We start from the raw sequence: 12,119 nt of genomic DNA, 5'->3' as shown, positions 1-12,119 counted from the left end.
ATATTGTACAAATTGTGAATGTTTTGTTGCTTATATTTTATGCTTACAGTTTTAGGGTTCATTATTCAGTCTCTTTTTCTGTTTACATTTCCAGTTGAAGCCAGAGCTTATACCTTTGGATGTCGGAAAGTTCGGGAAGAAAATGAAGGGAATCAGCTCAAGAGACAGGGGAAAAGAGGACCATGGAGAGAAAGAAGCTTCTTCAAAGCAGGCTGAACCCACTCGCATCAAAATCTTTGAAGGAGGGTATGTGAAGATGTGTGCTTATTTTTGAACACATAACTTACTGTTCTTTATACAAGAGGGGACTTCCACTTTTCTAAAATGCAATTAAAAGTGGGAAACAAACACATTGGGAGCTGAGGAATCTATCAACTATATTAGTTGAACCAGTGCCTGGAATGTATACGACTACATGGTATTCATAATGTATAATGTATAGCAGGATTCCTCAAATCCGGTCCTGAAGAGCCAGAGATTAGCTCAAACCCTTATCAAACTAATTTACCTGTGATTTTCTTGCTCTGGTGTGTTTTGATGTGTTCTGGTGTGCAGGATTTGAGGAACCCTAATGCATATACTGTATATCATTGAGTGCTCCATATAATTCCTGTGCAGGGAAATTGATACAGCTGTGAAAATGTTTTAGTTTAAAACATGAAAGAATCATGCCTTCGAAATATATAATGTGAGCTTTTTGATGTATATGATTTCAGTCCCCATTAGCATTAGCCAGTCTTCCAGTAATGCTAATAACCCTTGCCTTGTTTTTATTTCAGGTACAAATCCAATGAAGACTATGTTTATGTGCGTGGCCGAGGCCGGGGAAAGTACATCTGTGAGGAGTGTGGGATCCGCTGTAAAAAGCCTAGCATGCTGAAGAAACATATTCGCACACACACAGATGTCAGGCCATATGTTTGCAAGTTCTGCAACTTTGCTTTTAAAACAAAAGGTAGGTTTACTCATCCATTTCCAATAACCAAACACATGCAAATGCACACATAACATATTAAACAACATTTTATAATTTGAATGAAACCATAAAGGGGACATCGGATGAAATTTTCATTTTTTCAGCTTCTTTTGCATAGTCTGCCAGCTCAGAAAAGCTGAAAATAAAACACTCAGCCAGCTTGTTATGGGCTTCTGGAAAGTGCCGTCCAGTGAGCTGTTTCAGTTTGTAGCCGCTTTCTAAGTAGGTAGTTAGCTATTTGAAAAAGACCACCTCCGAGTCATATACGGATATATTCACGCGTCCTGTGTTGACACGCCCCAAGGAATAGAGACAGAGCGACTCACATCATCATCTGAAAACCACGCCCACCGCTCTCCATTGACGTTGTATTGCGGGAAGCTGCCTCCTTGTCATTTCTGACTTATAACAATAAACAGAACAATGTCTAAAAGCTGCTATGTGACAAGGTGTACAGTAAACAAGCTAAAAAATCCAGAACTACATTTTTATAAGCTGCCGACTCAAGAAAACGAGCGTTTAAGGACAAAAAAGTTGAGCGCAACATGGCATATTACTCTGAGAACTGCACCCACTGGAGGGAAACTAAATGAGCGACAGTAAACATTCATTGTTTTTAACCATGTCAAAGGATTATTTCACCAACCTATGTAAACCTGAGAGGAGGAGATATATTGAGAAACTAAATTTTATTGGTCTATGTCAGTGCTCCTTTTCCTTACCTTCCTTTTGTTGGAGAAATGATTCAATTGAATGGCCAAACATGAAATACCCTGACAACTATTTGCATCCTTAAACGCTCGTTTTTGGGGGGCGTTGACAGCTTATAAAAATGTAGTTCTGGATTTTTTAGCTTGTTTACCGTACATCTTGTCACATAACAGCTTTTAGACATTGTTCTCTTTTTTGTTATAAGTCAGAAATTACAAGGAAGCAGCTTCCCGCAATGGAGAGCGTTGGATTGTCCCCCCAAGGTGTGGGTGTGGCCTAAATGTGCTCTGTCTCTATGAGCAGTTGCTCATTATATTTAAAGAGACATGCACCGAAACGGGTCGCTATGAACAGAGCTATGTTTGACAAGATAAAAAGGGGGTTGTTTTACATGACCATTGGGGAATTTTAACCCATGTTACAGAGATTTCATGAAGACCCTGAAGAATCATAATGGCTTGTTGAAAATGGGCATCCGATGACCCCTTTAAAAATGATTTGCTTCTACCACACTGAACAACGGAAGATTTCTGTACTATTTAATCAGAATAAATTGCAGGTTAGACATCATTTTGAGCATGCCAATGCAAGCAATTCAAACACTTTAACATCTGTTTTCAGGAAACCTTACGAAACACATGAAGTCAAAAGCTCACATGAAAAAGTGCTTAGAGCTTGGAGTGTCAGTGACATCTGTGGATGAGGCGGAAGCAGAAGAACCAGGTATGATTCAGATTCTGGATACATTCTTTTGAGGGGAGCCAATATTGCAATATGTTGGCAGCTTGTAGTAGTACCAGTAAAGGAGAATTAGCCTAATTAAAAACAGAAACTTTCTACTGCCAGTTTTGAATAAAAATATTTTCACATGTTCTTTTAAAGAAAGGCAAAGACCTCAAACACAGTTGATTAACCTGTCAAAGTCAGTTAAGAAAATGTGTTATTGTTCTTGTTTTTCCAGACACCACTGAGGAAGTCCAAAGAGCATCGGAACAGATTGGCATGTCAGAGATGGCAGAACACCAATTCTCTGATGCTGATGACTCCGAGGGTGCTGAAGAGGATGGTGATGAAGTTGATGAAGATGAGGATGATGATGACGAGTATGATGGCGATTCGACTCCGAAGACACGGTCCCGAAGCACAAGCCCACAGCCATGTGCCATCCCCTCGCACTCCATCACGGCAGTCGCCGCTTCACAGGAATCCACACCAGAGCCTCTGGCCTCCGTCTCCAAGCAGCCTCTTTTCACTTATTTCACTAGCTTGCCCAGTATTCAGATCACCCAACTCATGGCGCCCAGTGAGAAAGCTGGAGAGGCCCAGATGGCTGAATACCAGAAGCTCCTTCAAGGGGCTCTGGGTGAAGATCACAAAAACAGACTGGATGTGCCTAGCTCTATGGATGAAGACCTGGCTCTCTCTCTGGAACACAGCTCATCCTCCTTTGACTTCTCCTGCTCCCGTCTGTCCTCACCTGGCTGTGATTCCTCCCCTTTGCGAGAAAGTTCACCTTCCTCTAGGCGATATCTGTCCCCTCGAAGGGACCTCTCCCCACGCGGCCGTTTGTCACCAAGGCGAGAAGCATCTCCCCTTAGGCATATCTCCCCCAGGCGGGATGTTTATAGAAGGGATCTGTCACCGAGAAGGGACCTTTCTCCAAGAGGACATCTTTCTCCCATCTCCCAGACAGGACGGCCGACATCCCCAGGAAGGGATCTCTCGGGCAGACTTTCTCCCAGAAGCCGAAGGGGCATGATCAGACCTGTGTCCCCCAGGAGGGGTCTCCATTATCAAAGCGGCCCGTGGGCGCACAACCCCAGCCCACATGCGGAGATGATATCATTAACACAAAAGACCAAAAGCCATGCAGACCTGGAGGTGGTAAGTTATTATATTTGCTTCAAAAACAGTTCACACTTTATATCTTAAGTCATTATTAACTTCTGATAAATAATACAGCTGTAAACAGTGCCATAGCTAAGCAACCATATTCAGTTATTCAGTCGATCTCAAAATTACACAGTGCAAATGGGTGCATACTGTACACGCGTGCCAATTTTGGTAAGTTAAGGGATAAAAAGTCATAGCTGTTCAAAGAGAGGAATAATAAGAACAATATGTGACCCTGGACCATAAAACCAGTCGTAAGTAGGATGGGTATATTTGTAGCGACAGCCTACAATACAAAATTTTCAATTTTTCTTTTATGCCAAAAAACACTAGGATTTTAAGTAAAGATCATGTTTCATGAAGATATATTGTAAATTTTCTACCGTAAATATATCACAACTTAATTTTTGATTAGTAATATGCATTGCTAATAACTTTATTTGGACAACTTTAATGGTGATTTTCTCAATATTTTCATTTTTTTGCCCCCTCAGATTTTAGATTTTCAAATAGTTGTATCTCAGTCAAATATCATCCTATCCTAACAAACCATACATCAATGGAATCAGTTGATGTATAAATCTCAATTTAAAAAAAAACTGACCATTATGACTGGTTTTGTGGTCCAGGGTCAAATATCTCAGAGGAAAGGCAATAGCCAGTATACTGTATGTTGGATCCTTAATGAAGAATGCCAAGCTCAAGTATACGATTACAATGCAAGTGTGCACAAGTAAATTACAGTGGTAGTCAGTTAAAGGGATAAATCACACAAAAATGAAAATTACCCCATAATTTACTCACCCTCAAGGCATCCTGGGTGTATGACTTTAGTCTTTCAGGTGAATCCAATCGGAGTTATATTAAAAATATCCTGGCTCTTCCAAGCTTTATAGTGGCAGTGAATTGGTGTTATTTTTCAATAGTCCAAAAGAAGTCAAATAAAAAGCATCCATCCATCATAAAGAGTGGTCCACACAGATCTGATGGGTGAATAAAGGCTTCCTAAAGTGAATCAATGAGATTTTGATATAAGTCAGTAATAGAATGGTTTTCATTTGCTAAAAAAAAAGGAAACCTTTCCTTCTTTTGCTCCTGCTTGGAGCTTGGTTCTCGCAAGACTAGCATATTCTCACCAGAGCCTACATCCTACATCCTCTGTCAGAACGCCACTCTCTTGTGTACACACGTACGACAGTTAGCGGAAGCTAGAGATTGTTGTTTATAAAGTTTTAAATGTTGATATTTTTCTTATAAAAACGCATAGATTCGCTTCAGGAGGCCTTTATTCACCCCCAGAGCCATGTGGGACACTTTTTATGATAGATGAATGTGCTTCATTGGACTTCCTTTGGACTATTGAAAAATAACACCCATTATAAGGCTTGGAAGTGCCAGGACATTTTTTAATATAACTCCGACTGGATTTGTCTGAAAGAAGAAAGTTATATACATATAGGGTGGGGTAATTTTCATGTTTGAGTGAACTATCCCTTTAACGTCTCTTACAAACAAATTGCCATAATACAACAGGATGGAGCATTTCTATTTATACTGTATACTAGGCTGATTAAGAACTCCCTGGAGAAAATGGAAAACTGCAGTGGCTATACAGTATACGCAGTATAGCAATTCATTTCACTGCTACCTGGCTTGTTACCATAGAACTGGGGGGATAATAAGATAAATGAACAACGTCTATTATGTAAGCTTGGCCCTTTTTACTGGCAACTGTTGTTTTTGTTCTTTGCGGTCTTGTTAAATTTTCCAAACTTTCCAAGAGGTCCAGTTTAAATAACTGTGAAACAAGCCCCAGATAAGCAGAATAACAGACAAGTATTTCAGGAATTCTTTGCTAATCTTATCACCTAAGGTGAATTTAGCTTCGCAAGCATTTGTTTAAACACTGCCTTTAAGATTTCCCAGGAATATTTTGTTTTTAATTAACCATATCTTCCAACCGTTTAGGACCAGCGAAAGACATCTCAACTTCAAGGGGATGCTCGCAACGCAGACGCCCCCAGTGTCCACCAGGGATTATTTAGCCATCTTCCCCTGCACTCCCAACAACAGATCCGCACTCCGTTCTCCATGATACCCATTGGCGGCATTCAGATGGTCCATTCTGTGCCCACTTCTGTCACTGGTCACGTCCACCCCTCACGCCTTCCCTTGCAGAAGAGCACCTCGGAGGAGTCCAGCACCAGCGAGGTGTCTTTCCACCTTACCGAGGGTAGAGGGCCCACCGGCAGAGGCCTAGAAGACTCGCCCCAATCCCACGAAAAATCCACGTCCCCCAAGGCTGCATCACCTTCCTCGCAAAAGTCACGAGAGGACAGCGCCGACATGTCCGACAAGGAGAGCAAGCAGGAAGAGTGCATCCAAACGTGCACTAAGGCGATCGCCTCGCTGTGCATCGCCTCTGAAGAAAACGCAGAGAAATCGACAGTTCCGATCGAACCTTACCATCAGCACACATTATCTCATTCGCCCGCAGCTCAGCAAGACTGTGCGCCGAGAGCACAGCACTACTGCAGCTCAGAGATCAGTCACCCCCTACACTCCAGAGCAGAGAGCAGCGTGTCTGCCACATCAAAGACTCCCACAGCAAGCCATCCCACTCTCTACAACACAGAGACGGCAGAGCGAGCGTCTGGCCAACAGGGCCGTGGAGAGAGGCCAGCGACCATAAAGAAAGGCAAAGATTTAAAAGACGCTATTAACAACAGGTGAACGAGGTCGGCGGGAGAGTGGTAAATTTTGCTCACACGTTTTATATTTACACATGTACATCCATGCACACGCAGAAAATCAGTCTGGAAATACAAGTGAACTGATTCGGTGGTTTTAACGTACATGTATAGCATGCCTTTTATAACACGGTTTGCTATCTCGACTATAATTACTTTCTTATTTAAAGTTTCAAAGAATATACATATATATATATATATATATATATATATATATAGATATATAGATATATAGATATATATATATATATATATGTTAACTTATATATGAGCCTGACCAAAATTGCTTATGGACTTTGTCTGGTACTTTTAAAAAAATGTACAGATGTGTGTGCCTTTTCTTTACTTTTTGCTTATATTCTTATAAGCATTAAACAGGAAGACGTGTAAATATATATCGAGTTTTGTGTATCCCGCTTTGTAATAAATGCAATTTACCGTCTTTTTGGACACTTTCGGTCTGAATGATGTGAAGTATCAATACATGTACGGTTGCACTAAAACATATTTTTATATGTGTGAAATTAAATGGCTTTTGTGTACAGCAGCGATTCTATAATACTATTTATTGTATCATGTTTCATAAATTGTACATTTTTTCTTAATGTTGTGGATGCCTTTTTCTATGTAAAGCATGGGTTTTGCTATTGCATAATTAGAGCAAAAAATTATGTACATGTAATATGGCTTTATATATTTAGAAGTATGTGTGCATATACTTCTCAGTAAACGCGCTTTATTTAGAATTCTATATAATTTAAGTACATGTTTATATACCTAGTATACAGAAAAACGATATATCTGCACATGTTTTAGATTGACACCCACATACAGTATGGTAGTTGGTTCTAAGTGCTTGTACCCCTTCTCTTTCCTATTGGCTGGTAGGCTACACTAGTTGTGATTTCACCGTTCACATTTTAAATGTCGAACTGTTAAGCATTAAGTGAATCAACTTTTCGCACTTCTGCATTTCCTCCACCACTTATTGAGGTAGATGTGAAAGGTATTTTGATCTTCTGTGAATTCTGTTGCTTGAAGTACTTGACTTGTTGATGATTAGTATGGGGAACATTCCAACAGATGTAAATATCGGATGCCTATGGTTCTGTATACGCTCATAGCCATACATATTCACACATTGAAGGAGTTCGTCATGGGCCACGCCATCAGTCCGTAAACACTTTTATATAGCTGTACATACGAAAACTCCCAATACTGAGAACTCCTAAAATGCACCTTATGTTTCCTAAACCTTCCTAACGAATCCCAAATTATATCACTTTTAGAACTGGGATTGGAAATACGGATTTTTCCTTTTTTCGTTTTTTTTTTTTTTTTTTTTTTTCTTTTCTTTTTTCTCTCTCGTTGGAATATGTTTTGAGTTGAAGCAACCTAACTGAACTGGAGTACGGAGCCAGTGCACTCTTGTGTGTATATCTGTATTTTGTATTGTGTGTATATGATCTATGTAATTGACTCCTTTGACATTTTTGTCGGTAGTCCCTGCTATCCACTTAACTGTATTAACATGTCTTTCAAACCTAAGGTATCAAAAGCACAAATCATTGTATTGAAAGAAACAAAAAGAATAAAAGACAAGCATCATTTAAAATAAAATAAAATTAAAAATAAAAAGGGTAACTTTGTGATTTTCAGTGAAAAAAAACCATGTACAATATCAGTTTTGACGAATCACAGCACAGGTGAAAAAAAAATACAGATTGCTGTTTTCAAATAAATACAACTATGGTAACTTTGCATGTCTGTGGTGTCTTAATGCTTCCCTGCTTTGCCAGAAAACTGGCACAAGATATGAACGCTTTCAACTTATGGAAAAAAAAGAGAGGTGAGGAAAGGAGAGGACAAAACAAAGAGTCTAAAAAGCATCAGATACACAATCAGATTGAATCTGTCACTACACAAAGACGTCTCGCATCGCTAATTTTAGTAGTTGTGCCTGACTCTACATGAAAACTGCATCACCGCAATGTTAATACATGTTGACACAAATAGGTTGATGTGACATCTTTTGTGCATCTACCAGTTAGATCAACCTATCAATCTTCTCGCTTTCATTCGTTTTTCCAACAGTCTTATCAGTCTTTTCAATTATTTTTAATCTAAAGTAGTTGTAAGATTCTAATTATCACTGATGTGATCATTTGCATACTCAAAATCGGCAAAATGTAGTTTTAAAGGAAGGTTGAACCTTGAACCTACAATATTTTCCTACCAGTCTGCATGCAACATTTGGTTTTTTAATCTCAACATCTAGTACAACATCAGAACTGGCAAAAATAGCCACACGTTTCGTATAAAAGTTGTACGTTTTAACATTTTACTTTAACATGGATGCTGAGCCTCTCTAATTTGAAATACATTGTTGTATCAGAAGCAGAACTACATATGTTGGGTGTGCTCCTGAAAAATCTGGCAAACAATCAGTTATTAAGAGGGTTTGTCTTCAGATTAACCTTCTACCACTTCATCCAAAAATTAATCAAATGCACAGATTACTGGGAAAAATCCATTGTATTATACATTGACGTTCAAAAGTTTGGGATCAGAAAGGTTTTTAATGGAGTCTCTAACTCCTTTATTTATTTGAACACAAATACAGAAAAAAACTGTAATTTTGTAAAATATTATTGCAATTTCTAATATTGGTTTCCTACTTGAATATAGTTAAATTATAATTAATTTCTTTGACACAGCACTGAATTAGTCTTTAGTGATATGCTGACTTATTATCAGTGTGGAAACTGCTGTGCTATTTAATATTTTTTGGAACCTGTGGTGCTTTCAAGATTCTTTTATGAATAAATTTATTCAAAATAGAATTTTTTTTCTAACAATATAAGTCTTTAGTTTCACTTTTTATCCATTGAACACATCCTTGCTGAATAAAATTTCTGTAAAAAGAAAAAAAGACAAAAAAATTTTAAATAGTAGTGCATATTGTAACACAAAATTTATATTTTGAATAAACACTTTTTTTTTAAGGTGCCAAAAAATATTAAGCAGCACAACTGTTTCCAACATGGATTATAAATCAGCATATTACAATGATTTCTGAAAGATCATGTGACACTGAAGACACTGAAAATTCTGCTTTGCTACACAGGAATACATTATATTTTAAAGTATTATTAAAATAGAAAATATATTACTGCTCTAGAGCAGTGTATGTGACTAGCACAGTACTTTTGAATTAGTATCATCATTAACATTACACAGGTTTACCATTTCTTATTCCTACAATAAGACATCATTCGTTCATCATTAACGATGTGGTGTCATATGACGCATCCATTACTGTGTAAGAATGGAATTGTGCTTCCTGAACAAAGTGAGGATCTTTGAGTGTTTTGAGAAATGTGACATGGCCTCCTCCCTATTAATGAACCGTTTCCCACGCTTCCCTATATAGAATGATTGCACAATATAGTCTTATGCAACTAAATATTTTTACTGTGCAAGCAGAAACTCGATTGGTGTCATAAAAATGAGTGTAGCAGTATTCTATACAAGTGTACAGATACCACTGGCAATACCACCCGTAAAAGCACTCTTAAAAGTCTCAACAAATAGCAGCAGCCTTGTTCAATCTGATGGTGATTAGAATTAACTCGTACACATGAGCTACAATAAATGTTTGTGATCTATTTAACCAGACTGACATATTTTCCTCTGCTGTTTTATATCTAAACCGCTTCTGTACAGATTGAATATGGAGAATATAATTGATAATTAGCATGTTAGGTCTGCACACAGGTTGGGGGACCAACCCAAAGTGCTCCCCCCAGCCATGGGAACATATGTTTGGAACAGTTAACATTTTTCCATTTTTTTTTTTTTTAAACTAAGGCAGTCTCTTGCCAAGAAGAGAAGAAAACCACAGCCCACATTTTCCATGTGTAGTCAATGTTCCTACACAGCTTTATTCATGGGTGACAACCACGCCTGTCCTGCTGGAGGTGACCGGATGTCATCTCTGATAGACCCCTGAGTATAAAAAGATCACGTCTGGAGAGAATTCTAAAGAAAGTTACTGACAGGTCTTAAGCTAAATTTAGTACATTTTCTAACTTCTCACATTGGCGGTATGTCATAGGCACATGCTGTAGTGTTACAGTGTGTGTAAAACAGAGTCTGCATCCTTCTCTTTTCTTTAAGACATACTGCCATCTGTTGGTTTAGAACAGAAATGTGTTTTCCCAAAGAGAATACATAACCCATACAATGCAAAGCAGACATTTAATGTTTTAAAAATCATAAATTGTGCCGTTTTTGACTTAATGTTTGTCAGACCTACTGATTTTTTCTGATACTTTTATGCAGAAAGAATGCTTAAAATGAATCAAAGTTCCGTTCTTTTGAATGTTCTATTCAAATTATATAAATCATATATTAGAATGATTTCTGAAGGATCATGTGACACTAAAGACTACAGTAATGATGCTAAAAATTCAGCTATGCATCTCAGAAATAAATTACATTTGAAAATATATAACAGTTTATATTATAGTAATATTTCACATTATTACTTTTGACTGCATTTTTGATCAAATAATGCAGCCTTGATGAGCATAACAGACTTAATGATAATATAAAAAAAATTAACAACAGTTCAGTTATATATATATATATATATAAAAACTGAACTGTTGTTAATTTTTTAATATTATTAATATATTATCAATATAATAATATATTATTATATACTACTAATAATATATATTAGTTTGATTTTAAATGTTTTTTAAATAAGTCTCTTTTGCTCATCATGGCTGCATTTATTTAAAAAAAATAAATATTATAAAAAATTTAAATAATATTATAGAATATTATTACAATGTAAAATAACTTTTTCTATTTTTTAATATACATTACAATACAACTTATTCCTGTGATGCAAAGCTAAATTTTCAGCATCATTACTCCAGTTTTCAGTGTCACATGATCCTTTAGAAATCATTCTAATATGCTGATTTATTATCAATTTCGGAAACAGTTGTGCTGCTTAATTTTTTTTTTTTTTTTTTTTTTTTTTTTTTTTGGAACTTGTGATAAATTTTTTTTCAGGATTCTTTGATTAATAAAAAGCTAAAAAAACAGCATTTATTTAAAATATATTTATTTTGTGACAATATAAAGTACAATTTAAAAATTTCAGCAAATTCTTTTTTTTTTTTTTTTTTTAAAGAAATTACTACTTTAATTCAGCAAGGATATTACATTAATGAAAAGTCATAGTAAGGACTTGTATTGTTAGAAAAGAGTACTAATTTGAATACATCCTTTTCTTTTTAACTTTTTATTCATCAAAGTATCCTGAAAAAAGAATCACATGTTCCAAAAAATATATATTAAGCAGCATAACTGTTTCAAACATTGATAATAAAGATAACAAATCGGCATATTAGAACGATTTCTGAAGGATCACTTCAGAAAACACTGAAAACTGAAGTAATGATGCTGAAAATTCAGGTTTGCATCAAAGGAATAAAGTATATTTTAAAATATATTAAAATAGAATGTAATAATAATAATAATAATAATATTTCACAATATTGCTGTTTTTCTTTTCTTTTTCTGCATTTGTTTTTACCAAATGAATGCAGCCTTGACAACTGCTTTTTTTTTTTTTTTTTTTTTTTTTACTTTATCAACATTAATATGCAGCTACAATATACTGACCTGAACTACAAATCAAGGTAGTCTATTATATCAGGTATGAAATATGTGAGTGATCAAGACAGGCAACTTATGTGTAGACTTGCTAT

General features: G+C 36.5%; 1 protein-coding gene across 3 annotated transcripts in view; it reads left to right on the top strand.

The window, feature by feature from the left end:
• Positions 1-8,091, top strand: part of hivep2a (HIVEP zinc finger 2a) — a 90,173-nt gene extending 82,082 nt beyond the window's left edge. For all 3 annotated transcript variants that reach the window (XM_051137835.1, XM_051137832.1, XM_051137834.1), the window contains 5 exons: positions 95-246; positions 780-955; positions 2,309-2,410; positions 2,649-3,571; positions 5,549-8,091. In XM_051137835.1, the coding sequence (XP_050993792.1) occupies positions 95-246; positions 780-955; positions 2,309-2,410; positions 2,649-3,571; positions 5,549-6,313 (2,118 nt within the window). In that variant the 3' untranslated portion in view covers positions 6,314-8,091. The remainder of the gene's footprint in view (positions 1-94; positions 247-779; positions 956-2,308; positions 2,411-2,648; positions 3,572-5,548) is intronic.
• The last annotated feature ends 4,028 nt before the right edge of the window (positions 8,092-12,119 follow it).

This window comes from Labeo rohita, chromosome 20, assembly GCF_022985175.1.
Source record: "Labeo rohita strain BAU-BD-2019 chromosome 20, IGBB_LRoh.1.0, whole genome shotgun sequence".
Lineage (NCBI taxonomy): Eukaryota > Metazoa > Chordata > Actinopteri > Cypriniformes > Cyprinidae > Labeo > Labeo rohita.
This window is presented reverse-complemented; position numbering and strand designations above follow the sequence as displayed.